The sequence below is a fragment of the Bos mutus genome, chromosome 15 (genome assembly GCF_027580195.1).
Source record: "Bos mutus isolate GX-2022 chromosome 15, NWIPB_WYAK_1.1, whole genome shotgun sequence".
NCBI classification, from domain to species: Eukaryota; Metazoa; Chordata; class Mammalia; order Artiodactyla; family Bovidae; genus Bos; species Bos mutus.
The window spans coordinates 35894724-35916791 of NC_091631.1; the positions used below are offsets into that span (position 1 = coordinate 35894724).

At 47.7% G+C, this 22068-nt stretch overlaps 1 protein-coding gene across 1 annotated transcript in view; it reads right to left on the reverse strand.

Annotated features, from left to right (window-relative positions):
- Window positions 1–22068, reverse strand: part of TRIM66 (tripartite motif containing 66) — a 33638-nt gene that overhangs the window by 5442 nt on the left and 6128 nt on the right. The window contains exons 7-15 of the mRNA XM_070383890.1: window positions 19743–19860; window positions 17435–18339; window positions 15577–15738; window positions 3899–4432; window positions 3547–3739; window positions 2081–2141; window positions 1466–1640; window positions 863–1152; window positions 265–391 (exon numbers count right to left, since the gene is read on the reverse strand). Of these exons, the coding sequence (XP_070239991.1) occupies window positions 265–391; window positions 863–1152; window positions 1466–1640; window positions 2081–2141; window positions 3547–3739; window positions 3899–4432; window positions 15577–15738; window positions 17435–18339; window positions 19743–19860 (2565 nt within the window). The remainder of the gene's footprint in view (window positions 1–264; window positions 392–862; window positions 1153–1465; window positions 1641–2080; window positions 2142–3546; window positions 3740–3898; window positions 4433–15576; window positions 15739–17434; window positions 18340–19742; window positions 19861–22068) is intronic.

A 22068-nucleotide genomic window follows, 5' to 3' on the forward strand; every position in this document is an offset into this window, starting at 1 on the left:
AGGAATTAACCATGGTGACCCCGATGGCTTTGGACCACAGAGTACGAGCCGCCAGCCATACCAGGGCACAGTTCAGACTCCCAGGCCAAAGGAAGACAGCTGGCAGAAGAAAAATAATAGCGAAACCCCAGGGGCCAATGTCCAGGCATAGCCCAAAAGAGAGGTACCAGAGAGGCTTCTCATCCCCTCAGAAAAGTCTCAGCCCCCATAGGCACAGGCAGGCTACCCCAGGTGGGAACCTTGTTCCCAGAGACCCCTCCCTACCTTCTGGTCATATATGCTCAGGCCAGGAGGGGCCCGCACTCCAGGCTGGCTGAAGCGGGCATTCTCACAATCGTACTCCACCTCGGGCTGGGTCAGGCTGCGGCACAAAGTACACACCCAGTCTCCCCTGCAGAGGCAAGTGAGGCCATGTGAGGCCTCAGCACATGTCCACAGCCCCGTCCCTTGTCCCTCTACCCCGAGACAGGATTGGAGTGGGGGTGGCATGAGAAACTAAGTCCCCAGCCCTACAGAGAATGGCTTCTTAGCAACGGGCTTGAAAGAAACTCAGTTAACTCAGGATTAGTGAATCCAGAAAAACAGGAGTTAGTAAGGGGCTGGGAGAGACGTCAAGGGATATATCTGCACAAGAGGAAGCTGGGAACAGAGGAGGAAGCTGGGAACAGAGGAAGAAGGGAAGCATCTGCCTGTCTGTGTGCAGAAGGAGCACAGAGAGAGCCACTGAGTCACAGACCTGCAGTTTATGCAGGCCAGAGAGGGGAGGAAGTCCCCCAGAGAGAGCCCTGTGGGCTGGCCTGGAATAACCTCCCTTGGAAGGTCACTGTGCCATCCAGGTCAGGGCCCGGGTTGCATGACTCACCCTGGGAAGCTGAGCAGGGCTGGCAAGTGGCAGGAAAGGTGGTACACTTTGGGGCAGCGGTCACAGCACAGCAGCTCCCCCCCGTTGAGGCAGACAGCACAGAAATCCTCATTCTCTATGGGCACTGGGGGCCCCTTCTTGGCTCCAGGGGTTCGAGGAATGAGCCTGTGTTCTTCAGGAGACGCACTCTCCACCTCTGGGGGCTGCTGCCCAGCCAGAGATGTGACAGTGACCTTTCTTCCCCCCAGATTTGGGGCCTGGATGGCATCAGGCAGGTGGTCCTGGCTGACCTTGGGGAAGAAGTGAGTCTGAGTGGTTAGAGCGAGGTACCACGTTGTTGAGGGAGGGAGAAGAAAGATAACAAGCCCTTGGCACCAACTTATTTCAGGACCCCAAACCAGCCAGCCCTAGGAACACCAGGACAGCTCAGTCCTAGGGTGCCCCTCACAGACCCCAGGCAGCATGGGACAAGGTGTGGCCGAGCAGCAGCCCCACTCTGAGACTCAGAACAAGGCTGGAGCTAGGATTCTGCCAGGAGCAGAGAGAAAAGAGAGGCTCCTGGACTGGGGCAAGTTTCAAGGAGAAGGCAGAGAAAAGAGGTACCTTAATGGACATGCTGGAGGACTCAGCACCACATTCGATGATCAGCAGGAAGCTCCCATCCTGATCATTCTTCTGTGGCTTCAGCTTGAACACTGGCATCTCGCCCGAGGAGGCAGCACAGATCTTGAGCCGCTCCAGGCGCACATAGGGAATCTTGGGCTCATTACTGAAGGGTCTAGGGCAAGAACCACATCCCTGGGTCTCGGATGGGCCACATTCCTCTGGCCCGACTGCTAAGTCAAGCTCATCCACAATCCCACAACTGAACTTCTCAGGAGCTCCTCAGTCCAACCCTCCACAGGCCCCTGTTCCAGCCCACCACCAGCTCTGCCTGGTCAGGTCCCATTGGCCCCTGGGAGTCCTCTGATCAAAGGGGGACCCCTGTAGAGGGGGAACTGCACCCAGAGTGCCTGCCTAACAGCACTGGAGTCAAGACATCCTCCCACAACCATCCCAGACACACAACCACACACCCACTCCAGGGTCTGAGGGCTGAAGAAGACAGAGGCAGACAAGCTCCAGATTAAGTCATCAAGGAGGCTCACTTCCTGTGCCAGTCTCCCAGGACGTGAAGTTGGATGGTGGGAGAGGGATGTTGGGCCAAGGGTCTGTTACCTGATACTCTGGTTCCCTTTTGTGTTCAGCCCGAGGGCTCCTTGTTCAAAATTCTCATACTCTAAGACAAAAGACAAATTCATAATACATTTATGATAACACACCCTGTCACCCACACCTTCTACTCTTATCCGCTACTCATACTGCGGTCACATGCCTGTCATACCGTCGTTACTCACACTGTAATCACTCATCATGGTGACAATCCTACCCAGCTCCCTTCCTGAGGGGGGAAGAAGGCTACTTTCTTTTTCAAAGATAACACAGGTAACACTCAGAGGCTACCCAGGAGTGAGTGTTGGGTTAGGTGCTGAGGAGCCAGCATCTCACCTTCAAAATGAGCTCAGAAGTCACTCGTTCCCCATGTATATACTGGTGTAGTCTGCTCTTAGGAGTCATTCTGTGCAGCCCCTTCCTTATCAGCCAAGTGCTGGGATTTCAGCACAGCCTGAGAATCCAGCTCACCTTCCAGGGGCAAGAGGCTCCCAGGAGCCCTCCCCAGAGAAGTGCAGTCGGCGCAGATGGGCAGGGGGCAGTGGGGAGAGAGGAGGACTCTAGCATGTACTGGGCGCCCACTCAGCCCCAGGCGCTGACCGAGGCGCCTTCCATGGACAAGCAGGGTTCAAAATATTTAATTGCTTAAAATTCAGGGTTGCATTATTGTGCAGTTAGGAAGAGCCAATGTGAGGGGACAAGGAGAAAAATTTCTTCATCTATTAAATTTGTAGGTAGCATTGATCGTTACAAACTACCCATGCCTCATACACTGAACTAAGAAGGCCCCCAGCACTCACTAGGCAGTTGCTATCTAACTTTCCAGCCAGCCCTCACCTTCCCTGGAAGGAAGGTGCCTTGGCCTAGCCCCATTTGAGAATGCGTGTGGGGAGCTGAGAAGACAATCAGAGTCAAGTCCAACCAGTCCAAATTCCCTTTTCTGTGAGACAAAAATCCACATCAAGGCCAGGTGCAAGGCAAATTCTTGTTACTGCAGAATAAGTCATCAAATGATTTCACTGTAGGTATTTTTCCCAGAAGCCTATAAAGTAGCTATGATTAGCTCCATTTACAGGGGAAAAAATAAGTCAGAAATGTTAGGTATCTTGCACACATTCAAACATAAAGAGAGAGCGGGTCAGCTAACCCAGAGTCAGATGTGTTCTTGTCCCTAAGATGTTTTGCCAAGCCCAGCCCTTCTGGGGTGGTGCTCTTCCTGTGTCCCCCTTCCTATAACCCAGATCCCCAAACTTCTGCCTGGGGAATTTTACAAGGAGGTTAATTCCTGGCCACAGAGAGGGAAACAGAACAGGCATCAAAAGGTCAGTTCTGGACAGAGAAGTGAGGTTAGCCTGAGAGAAACACACTGTTCCCTCAGTCTGATGGCTCTGCTGACCTCCGTTTCATCTGTGGTGCTGAGTCCACCTGCTCAAGCGTGTGGTCAGCATGAAGGGCAGGCTGCTGAGTCTCACCTTTTGGGCTCCGGTACTGCTGCAGGGCCACAGATGTGTTGACCACTGGCACCAGTGCGGGTTTTTTAACAGAGAGGTTAATTGGCTCCTCCAGGTCTGAGGGGATAGATAAGTCCTTGGAAGCATCCAGAGCAGCGGCTGTAGGGCCTTGTCCCAGAGAGTCAGTGAAGCGGGTAGAATCCTCACTTTCCATCTTTCAAAAGTGAAAGGCCAACAAGAATCAAAGAAATCAGACATTTTCCGTGTCGGTGGTCACAGAGCTGTTAAGCTAAGGCCAGAATGAGGCCTCAGGGGCCACCCTTTTGCACAGAGTTAAGCAGAGGACATTAAATGGCATTTCCCCAAGACCTACCTTACACAAGGCATTCCCCAGGGAGGGGTCAGTTCCATCCCCAGGGCACAGGCCCCCTGCAGTTCGGCCAGAACCAGGACTGCAGCCGGACCCGGTCTCCGGCTGCACGTCAGAAGCTGGAAGCACACTTTGCAGAGGACAGGTTGCCAGGCTTGGCACAGTGTGGGTGGGACCAGACATCAGGTTGGGTCCAGCCTGAGAGTGATCACTTGCCAGGCTTGCGATGGCTGGGGAGGGATCACTCATTAGGCTGGGCATGGACTGGGGTGGGCCATGCACGAGGCTGGGCATGGCCGGCAGGTGACTGGCTGTCAGGCTGGGCACAGCCTGGTTTTGACCACTCGCTAGGCTGGACATGGTTGGTGGGGGGCCACTCAGCAGGCTTGGTACCACTTGGGGCATCACTTGGGGTGGGGCAGCTGTCAGGCTGCTTGTGCTCTGCATCTGTGGTTCAAGGGTCCTCGCCAGCCTGGTAGATGACAGCTCCATCTCCAATGTGTTGGAAAAGCCCATGATGCTCAGAGAAGTGGAGTGCTACAGGAGCAAAGACAGGGGAGAGTCCGGCTGTTAGCTAGGAATGGTGGCAGGGAAAGGAGGGAGGCAGCCCGTAAGAGTCCCATGCTCAGATTTCACTCTGCCTCAGAGTCTAGTAGCTTCAGGGAACTCAAGACAGACCATGAAGTCCTGTTCCCATTCCCCTACACCATGGAGGTTCCTGGGCTATGAGCCAGAGAGGTGGGCACAGCTGAAGACACTATTGTGCATGCGTGTGTGTGTGTGTGAGAGAGAGACACAGACTGACAGAGAGAGGGAGAGAGACAGTCTACCACTTGACCTGAGGGTGGTACAAACTCACACACACACACTATCAACCACATCCCTCACCCCCCTCTAGTACCTAAGCAAAGAGTCAGACTGTAGGAATACCTTCCCACATTACATGTCCCCCTGACTAAGCCACCAGTGGCCTCCCCTCCCTTCTGGGAGTCCTACAGGATACTTTCTGCTACATAAGAATGGGAGGAACTTCAGAAGGCTCAACCCTGATCTGCTGCAGACATTCTCGGAGATAATGCCAAGGCTTGGGGAGCCCCTGTCAGTCCTGGGGAACGTCAACCCCACAGCCTTCTCACAGGCTTGTTCAGATCAACTCCAGCACCACCAGCATTAGACTGAAGACTCTGACCAAGAGATGTGAAGGTCTTTTCTAGCCCTACTACACCTGCCAAAGCCATTCTAAACCAGAGGCAGAGAACATCAGAGCAGCTAAATCTTAATATGGACAACTTGGACAATTAATGGATGCAGCAATAATATCTCAACCCCCATAATTCTTTGCTCAGTTCTAACCACTTGGTGACCTAGGCAGAAGAAAGACATACAGATTACTATACTAAACCCATTGCAGTTTTTCAGGTTGGAGAAACAGACAGAGGGCAAGTGGTGGGAAGACTAGTAAAAAGTGCAACCTTCAGTAATTTCTATTTAATACCCAAGTCTTTTTTAAGACAAAAGACATAACCATTTGACACCTTTTGAAAATAAAAGGGGAAACAAGGAGCAAATATCTCAAAGCTTCCAAGTCAGTATCTTAAACCTATCATTCTTTTCCCCCTGAGTCAGACATTCAGATTTCCATAGGAAAAGGAATACTTCAAATACCCTCTCAAGTCTCCATATTATATTAGTAAAGCTAATCGACAAAGACTGTCCTCACCTCAGTGAATGTCACCCTGGTCACCCAGTTCTTTGAGTCGGCTCCTAGGAGGGAGGCATCAGTGGGCACCCCTCCGCCCTCACCCAAGCTAACACCAAACCTCAACTCCACCACTTGAACACCTCTCAGCTCTTCCCACTCTTCCTCTCTCTGCTGCTGGTGCCTGAGCCCGGGTTACACTTCATATTTTCCCAGACTACAATAGTAGCCTCTGCAGTGGAGAAATACTTTGACAGCACATATCTGACCACATCAGCGCTCTGCATAAAACCATACTGCTCCCCACTGTGAAAATCCCTAACAAAGCTCCCAAGGCCTTGATGCTCTGGTCTCTGTCCATCTCTGCAGCCAGAGTTCATATAGTGGCCCTCTCCTCAGTCTTTGAGCTCCAGTCGCTCAGACAATTTTTTTAGGTCCAGAATCATGACATCCTTTCCCTTACCCACTTCAGACAGACTGCTTCCTCTGGAACATTCTCCTAGCCCTGCCCCTGTTCCACTTGCCTTCTGAATTCAGCTCACCTGTGAATTTTCACTCCCCTCTTTTACATTCTCATAACTCCTGTACTTCAGTCTCATAGCACAATCTGTGATACCGTTTGGTTAATACATATGTCCCCTACCAAACTGTAAACTCCATTAGAGTATGTGTGTGTGCAGTCACTCAGTTGTGTCTGACTCTGTGACCCCATGGACTGTAGCCCTCCAGGCTCCTCTGACCATGGGATTCTCCAGGCAAGAATACTGGAGTGGGTTGCCATTTCCTCCTCCAGGGAATCTTCCTGACCCAGGGATGGAACCCTCAACTCTTGTGTCTCCTGCATTGGCAGGCAGGTGGATTCTTTACCAACTACACCACCTGGGAAGCCCCACCCCATTAGAGTATGGATTTTTTTCTGATTTGCTTGTGCAGTGTTTTCCTAGACCCAAGAGCAGTGCCTGGCTGAACAAATGAATTAATGAGCTATTCACAATTTTTTTAAAACAATAATGCATGACTGTTTATTCTACAAATTGCATGCCCAATGAATAGAAGCTTAGTTCTACTAACAACTAAGTCTATGACTTTCTCTGAAACAATGCCCATTTTTATGTGGCTAAAATTTATTGAGAATTTATTATATACACTGCAATTTGCTAAGTGTTTTACATATATTTCCTCATTTAATTCTCACAGCAAACGTTAAAGGGTTGTGAAGTTTAAAAGAAATAATCCATGTAAACATTTAGAGCAATGTCTGGCAGTGGGTACTCAACAAACCCTAGCTGCTGCTGTTGCTATTAATGTTATTATTGTTGTGGCCCTAATTTTATAATTGAGAAAAATGAAGCTCAGAGAGGCATCTGAGGTTTTTTATGTAATTGAAAACATAATTTTATAAATCTCAATTTCTATTTGTGTTCACATATAGAAATACAATTGCTGTTTATATATTGAACTTGTACCCAGCGATCTTACTAAAGTCACATTGAGATCTTCTGTGCATACAAATCATGTTGCCTATGACTAGTGAGTTTTATTTTCTCCTTTTGCTTACATTTGTTTCTCTTGCCTTACTCCACTAGTTAAGACCTCCAGTATGCAGCTGAATAGAAGTAGTGACAGTAGCCATCTTACATTGCTAATCTCAGGGGGATCCTTTCACTATTCACCAGTATGATATTCGTCATAGGATTCTTATGGCTTTAGAATCCAGCTCTCTGGCACTGAAGCCAGGCTCCTTTCTGGCCTGCCTGCCTCTGCCCTTCTCTCTGCTCACCCTCTTCCCTGATCTCTCCCACACTCCGTTCTTCCATCTCTTCATCTTTCCATCACCTGCCCTTTGTCTCTCTTGATTTTCTTTTCTCTTTTCTTCTCCTTCAACCTTTTTCCTTATTACTTGTTTAACTGCTTTAGTAAAGCTTATAATGCCTATTCTTAACTTTCAGTTTTAAAAGCAGATGAGCTAAATACCTTTCGTTTCTCTACAGAAAAGTTTACTTTTAATATGTTTCTTCATAGTTCAATGGTCTTCAATAAAAAGGCTTCAATTTGCTGTACAGTCTAAGTCCCAAGATCAGAAAGGTGAGGAGGAGGAGGGATGGGGGAAATGCTCAAACGAAATGGGATAAACTAGGCATAGAGCCCAGCGTAAGGGACTGAGGCCAGAGGCCAAGGGCTATCTCAAACATACCCGGGCCTGCATCCCTTGTGTCCCCTTGTTGTCCTGGTTATGCACTCATACAGCTCTCTGATATTCTGTATTTTCTTATCTTTGGATAAGAATATCCAACGATCATTGTATTTCCTTTTATACACGATTGTCTAATCCTTTGAGCTGGATACTTTGACTGTCTCCCTATTTGACATGTATATTTAATGCATGTCATCTACCAATGACACAGATAACTTAGTGAAATCCTTGGGGCCAAGCCTCAAGAGCACCAAAATCCATCTGGAACCATTCCAGGTCCCAGATGGTCAGGGGCTGTATGCCCTTAAGATATACACGAGATTAAATTCCCAAAGACAAAACCTTCCAGATTAGTAGAGATCACATTTGTAGGATTCAGTTCCCCTTATTACATATCACGAAATGTGAGTTAATATAATGATAAAGGAGAGAGAGCATGCAGCTTGAGCCATGGAAGAATTGTGGAAACTCTGTTGTGGTTTATTTTGAGCTGGGCCTGCTGGACTTGCTCCCACAACACCTAGCAGACAGCATGAGGTTAGTAACTTGTCCTGATACTGAAAACTACACTGATCTCTTTCCTGTTCATATCTATAACCAATCTCAAGAAGGCCAAGGCTATCAGGAGTGGTGTGAAGCTCTGGTAACAGTAACAAGGACCTGGGGAACGTATATGGGGAAATTCTAAGAAGAGACTCAGAAAAAGTGCTCTGTGGAAGTTGGCCTCAATCCTGTTCTATAGGCTATGCAAATACAGTGGCAGTTCTGGAACCTATTATCTTGTATGTTGCTTATGTTTGATACTTCATTTGGCTCTCTGGAGTGAATAACTACAAAATATTAACACAGAAGGTCCTTATGTCATGCACGGAAAGAAAGAGAGGAGTTGAGATCCTCTATCCCACTCTGCTACAAGGTGAGTAGGGACAAGGGGAGGGCCAACTTTCAGGGCCAGGAAAGCAGGCTGAGTCGCCGGGGCCTGCAAGGAAGGAAGGAAAGGTCTTCTCAGGAACGTGCTACAACTGGAGAAGGGCTTGTGAGTATGGCCAAGCTGTCCGACATTTGGTGTCTCACACACAGGAGAAGCTTATATGTCAGGGGAGAAGCTGCTATCTGCCTTCTCTAGCACCTGGGATTGTTCAGAGGTCAAATGAGAGAAGGTGAAAGTGTATGGCCAGCTGGAACGTCTGTGCAGGGCAATCACTGACACCTCTCAGATTAACTGACACCTTGAATTCATCTTCACCTATAAAACCTCAGGCTTCATCAGTGAGCATATGTATTTTGAGGTTTGCAAGTAAAAATAAGCTATTTTCTAGTTCAAGGAGAAAAGTCAAAAATGCAAAAAAAAAACAAGAAACCTCTGGGAATCAGCTCAGGTCACCTCTGACATATGAAGGGCGCTCTCTCTTACCTCCATGACCTAGTATCTCCTTACTTGCCCCTAATTTGGTCTCCTCCCAAATTATATGTCCCCTTCCCTTTGCTTTCCTTGTCTCTTAATCTCTTTATCTCTGCTTGCCACCTGCCTGACCTGTGGCCTATCTAAGTTGTCTGAAATTTCAGCCTCTGCTCCCGGTCACATTTGCAGTCCTTCACCCGTCAAATCCTGTTCATCTGTGCTCTGTCACCTGCTGCCTTTCCTCTCCCCTTTCTCAATTTTTTTTTTTTTTCTTTTTTTTTTTTTTTTTGCTGAATTCAATTTCTTTTTCTGAAGACCTGAAGCGCCTACATTGCCATTCTAATGATTGCCACAAGGTGCTGTCAAAATTCAGGGAAGACATTGTTCTTTCATTTTAACAGGAAGGGAAATTGAGACACAGAGTGAGTACCCAAATTTTCCAAGCTCAGTAAAAAATCCAAGACTGGGCCTAGCCTCAGAAACCTGCTGGCTGGTCTTGATTTTGTGCCACTAGGTAGAAAGCTAGTGCTCTAGTACGACGTGATTGAGAAGTCAATAAGCAGACACCTGGTGCACATACCCTGAGTTTAATATAAATTTCAAGTTTGTACAGCAAGATAATATTGCTGGTGATAAAGTAGCACAGATAGAGTAGTGTTTCACAGAAATCAATTTTCCAGATATCTGAAACATACCTCTTTCAATAACAAAATGCAATTGACTTTAAAATATTATTTTGAAGGATAGTACTTCTAAAATGCTTTGCACACTACCCTGTCTTACTAAACAGAGTACCTGAGGCCAAATGAGACCATTTCTTAGTGATGTAAAAGAATTCTGATGAATCTCTATTGCTGGGGTATTCTGTAGTTCATCAGTGCTTTAGGGAACTTCTAAGAATGTAGTAGGGTTTAGCTAGTCCTTTCCGTGAATGACATCACATCATGGCACTTTTCCAGGTGGTTTCTTGTCTTCTCTCCTGTTGTTAGCTGCCATTATAGAAGTCCTAATTCCCTGCTTCTACTCTGCTTACTGCTATATATAGAAAAACTAAAAATTTCCAAAGAAAACCATATAACTAAGCTTGCTAGATCAAGTTGACTAAATTGGGCTTATAGTCTCATACAGAGTATAATGTGTGAGGTTTGTGACAACTATTCTTGTTGCTGTTTTGAAGCTTTGCTTGCTTACTTCTGGTTTCAGGTTTTGATCCTAGGAGTTAATTTTGTCAAAGACTGACCACCACGTACAGGTACAGTAGGAGAAGAGACCAATGACTTGTGAGTTGTCTTTTGGAAACACATTGAAGGCCTTCACCTTGGCTGAAGGAAATAGGTAAGGAGATAAGGATGCATGTAAATAGATTTGTGAACTAAATCTTTGGAATATTTGAGTGTTTCAACAGCTTCAGATTAAGTAGACTGCTTTAACAGCGGTAGATCTTGACACAACTGAATCAGATAGCTGAGTGGGGAACTAACTTTTCCTGCCAGTGGTTTCACAAGTTGATTTTTAATAGGAAAGTTGCTCTTGCTGATAGTAAGTGTCCTGCCAGCTCAATGAAAAATTCTTTTATGAAGTAAGGTTGTTGCTACAGATGTAACTATGTTGATATCCGCTAACCAATGGGAGTCAAATGGGAAAACAATTATGGATGGTGAAGAGAGAAGAACTGAAGAGTACCCAGTGCCCTGATGCTCCAAGAAGATGGAAAAAACAAACAAACAAACAAAACAAAGAGGATCAGAGTCTGAGGCAGAAGGAAGAGCAAAGGAAAAAGCGGAGTCCAGTGAATCGGAAGTGAAGGCTAGAATGAGTGGAACCTTTACAATCCAAATTTTGGAGATGTGGAAGAACCAGGCCAGAGGTATTTTTCTTGGGCTGGGTTAAGGAAATTTAAAGGTCTATGAGCAAGAGCCTATTTTCTCGTGAACCAGGAGACCTAGACAAAGATCTTAGGTTTGGTCTGTGAATGAAATCAGGACAGAAGGAAGGAGATAGGCTTCCTAAAGAGTATAAAATTCACGGAGCCAGACCTGGGGAGTGTTTGGCTTGATTCCTATGTGGGACAGCGTGCACATCTCTATACAGTTCTGCCCTGTTAACAGGTCACAGCCTGGGCCATAAGAAAGCCTTATCAGGCCCTGGAAGCATTCTGAGCAAAAGCTGTCAGTGCCAGGCTGCAAGGAAAAGACAGTTGCTTTTGGAAAAGACATGGATGAGAACCCATGACCTGGTCTATAGCCATGTATTTGGAGACTGTGAAGGCAGGGTGCCTACTTTTTCCTCACTTATGTCAAGGTTTAGAATATGCATTTAAGCAAATTATTTTCCATCTCTGGGCTTGAACTTCCTCCTCTACAGGTGAATGTAAATCTCACTGAGTTTTAAGAATCAAGTCAAGAGCCCAGGCATCAAAATGCTTCGATAAAGGCGTCAATGCTATTCATCAGGTTGATGATCCTCCACTCTTCTGCACCACTCTTAATCCCGACCACAGGAATGTCAAATACTTCTGCATCATCTGCTGACAATATGTCCCAGACTCCACTGAAGCTGTAAGCAGTAACTTGGTGGCCTCAAAGTCCTCTGAAGATCTGGGGCCCTGCTATGAGCAGAACAGAGGCCCCTCTTGCAGGGGAACTGGGGTTCAGTTAGAGCTCTCTGTGATACCTACAGCCTTGATTCCATGAGGGCTGACAAAAGGAGTGTGTGTATTTTTCAGCAGTCGACTAGTTCAGAAGTATGAAACGAAGCCACTGAAATGTCTTCCAGTTTCCCTTGGTATTTAAAGGGTTCTGTTGTAAAGTTGTCTTTCTTCATCACCTTTTTTCAAAGTGGCTGAACCAAGATTAGAAATCTTAGACAACAGCAGCTGACAGACAAATGTCCAAGTTCACACAAAAACATTTTGCTGGCGGCACGGAAGGTGGTGGGATAAAATGCTCCAGAGACTGCAGAACCCATTCTAGAACTTTCACATCTCATTTGCAGCAGCAATCTGTTTTCACCATCAGCTCATTTAGGACCATCTCCCAGGTACGTGTGCACAGCTGCTCGGCTGTAACAAAAGTCCTCCTTGTAGTGACACGAAGCGGCTCCGAGCAGGAGTGGGTCTCTGTGGAACACACAGAGCTGTGCCCGCTGCCACCGTTTCCTCTTGTCTGTGCACTCAGATGGACTTCTGACTTCCCCTGGCGCTTGCCAGCCAGTACAGACCGAGAAGTGGGCTGGGGGCTAAGTGCCGTTACCAAATAAAGATTAGTCAAGACCCAACTAGGATGGGTCCTAAGACTTCTCCCCAGCAAGGCCTCAGGCTACTTCAGGGAGTATGAAGATAGGAAAATCCAGCAGCGAGTACTACTCCCACTGCAGTGCACAGAGAGGCAATTTAACCTAGTCATTGAACCCAGGGCTGAGGCAGGAACTGTGCTCTGGGCCTAACCTTGCCAATAGTTAGCTGTTTAACTTTTAGGCGGTCACTTAATCTCTCTGTGTCTCAGTTTCCACATCTTTCAAAGGGGAATAAGAAAGTGGCTTCCTCATAGTATTGCTAGGATAAACAAAGAGATAAAATAGAAAAATACATATAAAAATCTATGGAAAAAAAAGTATAAAATGCTATACAAAGTATTATAAATCAATGATAAGATGCTTAGAATGTTGTTGGGTAAACTTGACCTTCATATCCCACACCGTGCCCAGTCCCAGATTCAAGACAATGAATTCCCTCAAAAAGAAAGCCCCTTTCCTTATTTCAGGAGCTTTGTGTATAACCAGTACCTCGCTCAGTCAAGTAGACCCAAAGGTTTCTCTGGACCAGGTTCCCCTGGATGGCAACCTTGAGGATCCTTTTTCTGGGAGTACAAGCCTTAAAGAAGCCTATGAAATGTCTGAAAAAAGTCAGGTCACGTGGCCCCTCCACACCTCTGCATAAGTCCATGGTAACAGCCAGAGGCAGCTCCAGATGAAAAGTTAGATATCCTAGGATCTTCATTAACCCCACTGCCACCCCGCAGCCATGCAGGAGCAAAGCAGCCCCTCCCTTTGCGGCTCCGAGCACCCTGCAGGCCACCCACCCAGGTAGCACAGGCTATGCTTGCATGTGGCTTGCCTCCTTTCCTCTCTACCGGGTGGAGGAGCAGAACTGAGACCCATCAAATAAGCAGAAGTATATTCAGTGTGGCTCCCACTACCATTTGGGCACTGGTAATCCCCATGCTCCCTACTGCCCTCTAGTGTTAGCTGTCTTCCAGTCATCTTATAACGTAGCCTCCAGAGGAGAACACCACCAATTCAAAACTTGACTTTTTCCTCCCCTCAAATGTACTTTTCTTCCCATGCTCCCATCTCAGATGAATGGCAACTCAGTGGACCAAGACACACCCTGGATGTCCTTTCCCCCACTTCCCACTGCCAATCAGACTCCAAGTCCAAAAATTTCCTAGGATCTGATCTCTTGAGGTCCTTGCTGCCTCTTCTTTCCCATCATTACCTGATTTCATTCATCTTCTCCTATTTCTCCTCTGTACTAGTTTGGTCTCCCTTACTGTAACTAAAGTGATCTCTCTATACTTTAATTCAAGCCATGTTAGTAATCCTCCTTGCTAGTAATCCTTCATTCACACCTCGCAACCCCCAAGACTGAATCCCAAATTCAGACCATAATTCACAAAGCTTTCGAACTACTCTGGTTTCAAGCACTCCCATTATCTAGTTCATCTCATGTTCCTACCAAGTCAAATTATCTGAAACCCCCTAAGTAGCCCAGGCTTTCTCTCACTTCTGGACCTTCCTACTAGCCATTCCCTCTATTTATTCTGGCCTTCCCCCTCCATCTCTCCTTCACCAGCCTAATTTTTCAAACAAATCTCAACTTAAAACCATGTTCTCTAGGAAGTCATCTCCAAGAGTTCAATGCCCTTATATACACCCCACTGACTATCACAGCACTTTATCATACTTCATGGTTGCTGCTTGTTTAACTCTCTCCCACTAGACTATACAGTACAAAGTGAGACTACTTATTCATCACTGTGTTCCTGACACCTATAAAAATAGGAGGCACACAGTAGGAGGTTAACATATTTTTTTGATCACTGAGTGAATAAATAAATGGGTGGATAGATGGATGGTTGAACAGATAGGTATCTACCTCAGGTGTAAGAATGTAAACTGCTAAGAGCCGCACAGGTCCAATTTATAACATCTTTTGGGCCTCTAAGCCATTTTCAAAAGGATAGGGCAGGCTAGGCACAAACTAAAAGGCCTTTAGCACCAGACTTCAAGGGATTTCTAAGGTAACACTGCAATTTTGCCATCTCTTACTTTTCAAAATTCTCTTCTCAGGTATCACTGAGGTAGACTGATCTATGGCAATGGTGCTGCTGGGAGAAATGTGATGAGGGGTAGTGGGTACAAAGAACCACTAGTGAAACTGGGACTATAGATGCAAGGGATGCTGCAGGGCTGAGAGTGCAGGCCAGAGGGTGCAGGACAGCTGGCAGAGCTCCCGGTACAGGGCTGAGAGGAAGTACCAGGAGGGTGGAGGGGACGAGACCAGAGAAGGGACAGGATACGGGGAACAGGCCAAGGGACACATGGAGGGCTGGTGGGAAGGCACAGCACTGAGGTTCCAGCTAGGAGGATGACCGGGGTAGAGATGAAAGACAGGAGTAAGAGTAGGTCAACCAGGAGCTGTAGGATTCTGGGTTATTGCCATGAACCGTCCACCAAGCAGACAGGGGGACAGACAGGAAGAGCTTCGTTAGCTTATCTTCAAAACATCCCAGTGTCCTCCGACACTCAGCCACCTCTGCAGGTCAGCCCTGCAGACCACTCACCCACAGAATTCCATTCATTCGAATTCTAAAGCCAGCCAACTCTGGATTGTGGGACCACATAAAACACTTTCCCCACTGTCATTCATTGCAGAGAGGAAAAAGCTCAGGCTGTGAGTCTCATTTTACATAAAACCTTAGCCCCTTTTATCTATTAGCTGTAGGCCCCTGGATCTGAGTTTCCTTAGCTATAAAATGGGGATGCCCACCTCACAGAACTATTGGGATGGTTAAGTGAAGTCACCCTGTGGAGCACCAAGCACAGTTCTAGGTACACAGTCTGTTCAACAAACTGGCTTTCCTTCCCTTTCCCCTTCCTCTGGAAATGAAGCCCAGCTGCTCCCAATTTAAGTGCAGGGGAGTGCCAATGGGGTGGAGGAGGACCTTGCTCACTCACTAGGACAGAAGGCATGAGTCAGGGCTGTGTAACATCCAGGGACGGGACAGGGACACTCCTCCCCCCGCCCAGACATCCTCAGCCAGGTCCCCAGGGTCTTGACTGGCAGTGGGTCCCATATGATCAGGGAAAGCAGGCTCCAATTGTACCTTTCTCACCACATTCGGAGAGGAGTGCTGGATGGCGCTGTCCAGTGGGGGGACACTGTGAGGGGTTTCCTCCCCAGATGCCTGGGGCAAGTTAGCAGCAGTATTCTTGTCAAGAGGGAGAGTCGGCTTTGGGCCTTCAGGTGCTGGGGGCTCATCTGCAGCCTGGAGGAAAAATTAAGAACTTGGGTGGGTCCTGAAATGGCAACCCACTCCAGTTTTCTTGCCTGGAAAATTCCATGCACAGAGGAGCCTGGCGGGCTACGGTCCACAGGGTCACAAGAGTCGGACACAACTGAGTGACTTTCATTTCCCGCAAAGAGTAGCCTCGGTGGTAAAGGCTGAGGCCCACCTGCGCTGCCCACTACTGCCATCACCACCTACACGCTGTGGATGGCCTGAAATCTTTTCAGGAAGATACTCTTATCTAAGCTGTTCCTAATATGACATCTTAGAATAGAACTCAAACCAAGAATCATGAGCTAACTTTGTCATAGTTACCTAAGCAATCACAACAGTTTTGACTTACATTTATAGAGCTGTGGTCCTCTATAAACCCTAGACCCTTCTCTGCCATCGTAAGAGTTATTCTATATAAGGAACTGAGCCTTAGAGGCAGACATTTAAAGCATGATCTGAAGTCAGTGCTTAGGGACTTCCCTGGTGGTCCAGCGGTTAAGAAACTGCCCTTCCATTGCAAGAGACATGGGTTCCATTCCTGGTTGGGGAACTAAGATCCTACATGCTATGCAGCACAGCCAAATAAATAAATATAAAATTGAAGTTGTCAGTGCAGAAGCATAAATGTTAAGCCTTATATTTTGTAATAAAGTAAAAGTCTATAGAGCTGCTTTGAAGGTATAAATGTGGTTACATATATTTCACTGTGAAAAAAGTGAAAGGAGAGGAGGAAGGGTCTGGAACAGGAAGCTGTTGGAAACCACGAAAAGCAAGAATTAAGAATGAAGATGTGGAGTGCTGCAAAGATCCCAGAGGTACGAACTGCACCTCTCCAATTGGCTTTTAGCTGAGAAAAGAGAAGAGCAGCCTTAGTCATCCTCCTAGGGAGAGAACAAGGCCTCCTCCGTGGCAATTCAGAGTCAGCTGGCGTGGACCCAAGTCTTGGCACTCCCTGCTGTCACTTCAGTCGTGTCCGACTCTGTGTGACCCCATAGACGGCAGCCCACCAGGCTCCCACTCGATGTTTTATGAGCATACATGTGCCCTTCGGTCGTGTCCAACTCTTTGTGACTCTATGAACCACAGACTGCCAGGCTCCTCTGTCCATGTGATTCTCCAGGCAAGAACACTGGAGTGATTTGTCATGCCCTCCTCCAGGGAATCTTCCCAACTCAGGGATCGAACCCGTGGCATTGGCAGGAGGGCTCTTTACCACTAGTGCCACCTGGGAAGCCCCCAATGTTGTATGATCTCTAGGCAAATGATATGCTTAAGCTCTCCCCTTCCCCCAGCTGGGATTCATAAGTTACAGTAAAGGAAGTGAGGTTACAAAGGTAAGAGACAGCCTCCCTTCTGCCCTGCACTGACTGGAGTCCAGCACAGCTCAGGAGGTTCCATTAACAGACATGGTCCCTAGTGTCACCCAGGAGGACAGGACTAAGCCAGGCCACTCGGGACAGGATTGAGCCTGGATCTGTGTTGGGGCTAAGTACTGTGCTCTCTGGAGTGGAGCCTTCCTGAGATGGAAGGCGAAGTCCAGGACAGTCTTGAATTGGGAGAGCTGAGTTCAAGGCCACCTTAAGAAGAAGAAACTGTTCCTGTGCCACACTGTGAGGGGTAGGCTGTGTCCCTGACGCTCTCCTAGGGAGAATCTAGGGAGGTGGTACCACCCTGACCTCACCTGCACAGTGTCCTCTTGGCTCTGGGACTGGACGGGCGCCGGTTGCCTCACAATGTAATTGATCTGCCCCACGATGGTTTGCTGTAGATGCTGAGGCGATTTGGTCTGACTCAGCTGCAGGCTGGGCTGTTGAGCCTGAAGGAGAAGCTCCAGGTCCTTCTGCATTTCCTCCAGCTCAAACTTGTGGTGCATTATGTCCATGTTCTGGGAACAGGTGGGCCCCGGGGGGCTCTCGTGCTGACTAGAGGCCAGATGCTGAGATGGTGGGAGAGGCGGGGGTGGCTGCTGTTGGGGTGGAGGGGGTGGAGGGGGTGGAAGTGGCAGCTGCTGCTGTGGCGGTGGCTGAAAGTGGCTGAGCTTCAGCTTCTGGTGGTGGCCAAACTGCACCTGGATGGAGGGTGTCTGCAGGGTGGGCGGGGCATGGGCTCCTTGCTGAACATCCTGTGGGGGAACGATGCACACGGGCTGTGAAGTCAGCTGCTGCCCCAGCCGCTGGGGTGTGCTCTCCGGCTCCGCAGGGGGCTGGGTTTCCAGCCAGGGCTGAAGCAGCTTTGGCGGGTGAGGATTGCAGGGCAGTTCCTTCTCCCTGGGCAGCAGCATGGAGCACTGCAGGGAGCCCAGCTGTTGGGGTACCATCTCGGAGGGCTGCCTAAAGCTGTGCACCGGGTGTATGCTGGGTGGGGGGACCTGGCCTTTGAGGGAGGGTGAGACTGGGGAGCAGTGGGAGCAGCACACGGAGGAGGAACAGATTGCTGGAGACTGGAACTTGTGCGAGGGATGGCTGAGAGTCTCTTGCTGAGCCACTGGGGACTGGTGGCTTTGGTAAAAAGATGATGGTCCCTGTAAGCCTCCATAAGCAGGAGTATCTGCCCGGGACAGCTGTCCACCCTCAGTAGTTATACAGCCTAAAAATTCAGAATAGAGAGTGTTTCCAAAGGTGATCTGCAGTTGTTCCCCCTACTCCTGCTACCTCCCTCTTCCAGGGCCAAAGGATATCATTCAACAACCTTGTACCAGAGGCAGAGATTAAGAAATTCAATCCCTAACCCCCAAAACTCAGTCTAGAATGATATCAGCAATAGAAACTATACAGACCTGTGCTGGGGGCCTGGAACATTTGAGGAATCAGCTCAGCTTTTACCAGAGGCTCAGTCCTGACTCTGTTTGTATCCCACTAGGGAAACCTGGGCTCCCTCACAGAGTACCCAAGAAAGACTCAGACCAAAACTATCAACACTGAGGGGAGAAGAGGGAGTGTACTAAAAAGTAGCAAAGGAGATTCATCCCCAGGACAAATGGGAAAGTCCCAAAATACAGTTCTGGAGAACTAGATGTTGGGCAAGCAGGGTGGAGGAGAGTGGGGAAGCTCCATCCCCAGGTCAGTGCCAAGAGTCAGTGCTGATGTCTGAGGACCCTAAGGCCCTCATGCATGAGAAGATGATGCTATTGCTGTTTTAGTCTAATGGCTTCTTCAGCTCCTCTGAGGCTTATGTAGGGGAAAACCAAGTGTCCTGAGGGCAGGTGGTCACCTTTGGTCACTTAGTGGCCAATGTGGGGCAGGTGCTCACCAAAGGTCTGTGAAATTGTATCAAAAGGGAAAGGGAAGCAGAAAATAAACCTAAATATCATTTATTATTCTGTCAAGTTCAAAACACTTTCAATGAGATTATCAGTCCAGATAAAGGCAGCAGTTGGCCATTAGTTTAACAAACCTACCATTAGGTTGTCAACATAGGCACGACTTCAAATTGTCTACATTCTGCCTAAATATTGAACGCCAGCAAGTTATTGCAGCAGGGAAGAAAAATGTGCAAGGTCATGAATTATCTTCTTACATCTCAACTCTAAAAGATGTATGTGACATTGCCTGTCTATCTCCTCTCTCTGTGTTGCTGAAATATCTGTTTGTGCCCACACACATGTATACCCTTGTACTCGGAGACACAGGTCCGCCTGCACTGCCATAGAGCATTCTGGAGAGGAGGACCACTGTCTTGTCTCCTCCTCTAGCAATGAAACCAACAGAACAGGGACGTTCATGTAAAACAGGAAACTCAGATTTCACCTGGTCCTCTTACAAAAGTCCTATATTGCCATTGCTGTTTAAGCTGTCAGCTCTCCCCACCCCGCCCCAACCCTACCATCATCATCTCTAGGAAAAGGTTTGCTGAATGACTCCATGACCGCTGGCAGTCTCAGGGAGCGCTTTCTCATGGGCATATGCTGATCTACCCAGTGAATTGAGCAGATGGTCTAAGTGTGTTCTTAGCAATCATGCAAAGGCCCATAGAGTAGGCCCTGGGCTCACCTAGGGAAGCCAGCTGCTTGGTCCAGAAGTTAGGCTCCCAAGTGAATCTGATACTCCAAGGGGAGCCAGGGTCTGTGTTGCAATTTGTCTCCAGCAATCGCTGCATCTGAAACACAATCTGACAACAGCAATGACCAAAGGTCATTTCTTTGGGCATCTTGTGCCAGAGTGAGAACTCCCTCACCCTCACTCACTGGACAGGCTGAAGGGCCCAGAGTCATGGCTATTTAGCCTGTGCTCCTCCCCAGTGTGCTCCCTCATTTCCTTGCACCTTAGTATCTTCACATTCCTCCCCCTCCCTCTGCCCCTACTGATCCCCTTCCTCTTATTGAGGCTTTTGGAAAGCCTACATTCTTATCTCTTCCAGGCCTCAGATGATTTTAATTCTTCCTCAGGATATCATCTGACAGCACCCTCTCAAGAGTGCTCCCTTCATTCTACCATAATCTCAACTGAAAAGTCCATGGGGGCAGATACTCTCTGAGTTCCCCAGAGCTGTCCTTCCACCCACTTGTAAAACTCCCTTCCATCCTAGTCAACTGCCCTCTTCTTCCCTCATCCTTTTCATCTATCTCTTATTACTAAAACTCTCCTATTTATCTAGGACTTTGGCAAGTATCCAACTACCCTGCTAACATTTAATTAACCAATGTCCTAATCAACGTTTTAGCCTCTTACTTCCTTGAGCTCTTTAATGCAAACCACCTTCACTTCTCTTTTCAGTTCAGTCACCAGACCTAGACCATTTTCACCATCTAGAACCATTCTACCTATAAGACCTTAAACTCCAACAACCTACTCCCTGATCACAATAGCTCTTGCTCTTCCTGAGCATGCTCTTCCACCTCATTGATCAAGCCCTGCTCCCTTGGCCCAGCTGGCCATCCTAGTTTTCCATTGATTTAAGTAACCACATCACTAGTGCCCTAATTCCCTTCCCATCAGTGCCTGCCCTTGCATCAACCCAGCCACCCAAAAGCTATGTTACATGGGGTCGCCTCACTGATCATTATGCTCAGGGCCCCCCCTCAGTCCTTCTTCTGGTCATTTCCTTTCTTGTCAGTTTCCTCTTCCATGGTCCTTGAAAGTGAAAGTGAAGTCGCTCAGTCGTGTCCGACTCTTTGTAACCCCATGGACTGTAGCCTACCAGGTTCCACCATCCATGGGATTTTCCAGGCAAGAATACTGGAGTGGGTTACCATTGCCTTCTCCAGGAGATCTTCCCGACCCAGGGATTGAACCTGGGTCTCCCGCATTGTAGGCAGATGCTTTACCATCTGAGCCAACAGGGAAGTCCTTAATGACTATTTAAAATCTTTACTTCTCTCCTGAATGTCATTTACCCAATGTCTAACCCTCTGATTATCACTGCTTACTTCATAGAGGGTGAAAGCAAATTCCCTCAAACTTGTATCCCTCCTATCTCCAGACTTAACTACATTATACTGACATCTTCCCATCCTTCAATCTCAGAGAAAAGAAGTGCCTCTTGTTTAAAGTCAACCATTTCACTCTAGATCCCACTTCCATCTGCTTTCCCAGTATGCTCCCTCTACCACACATCTCTTCTATCTTCAACTTCTTCTCCCAAATAAACATGTGCAAATGTTTTCCTTATTTTAAAAAAGTATCCCCAACACTGTCTCCTTCTCAAGCTACCTTATTTCTCTGCTTTTCACTAATTCCTCTACTTCCTCACCTCCCATCCTCAATCCCTCATCTAGCTTTTGACCTTTCTACTTTGCTGGAGAGAAAAGCTGCCGGAGTGTCTTTCAAAGTTTATACCAGGGGCCTCCTGATTCTGAGATCTCACTTTCTCTTCACTACTCATCCTCTATCACCTATGTAGCAATGATAACACTGGTCACTTAAAAATTTGAAGCTCTCTGTTAAGTTTTGTGCACCACATTCTCTTATTTCTCTGCTGACTTCTGATGGTTGCTTCTCATCTCCTTCACTCATCTCCTTCCTCTGTGCTGAAAATGAGGGCATTTCCCTGGGTTCCAGATCTGTTATTTTCTTCTTTCTTCACATACTTTTCCAATACCACCCAAATACCAGGGACTCACACATCTTTCTCTCTCTCTCTCTAACCCTGACTTTTCTTCTGACTTCCAGACCCATCTATCAAAACAGATTTGGGACAGCTCCCTTTAGACGCCCTACAGGCCCCTTAGATTCGCAATATCCGAATACAAACCTCATCAACTCTCTCAAAAGTTCTGCTCCTTTTCCTGGGCATCACCAATCTCTTAAGCCCAACACTTCAATGTCATCCTCCACTCCTCCTTTCCTCTTAGGCCCCATTTAAACCCAACTTCCTAGG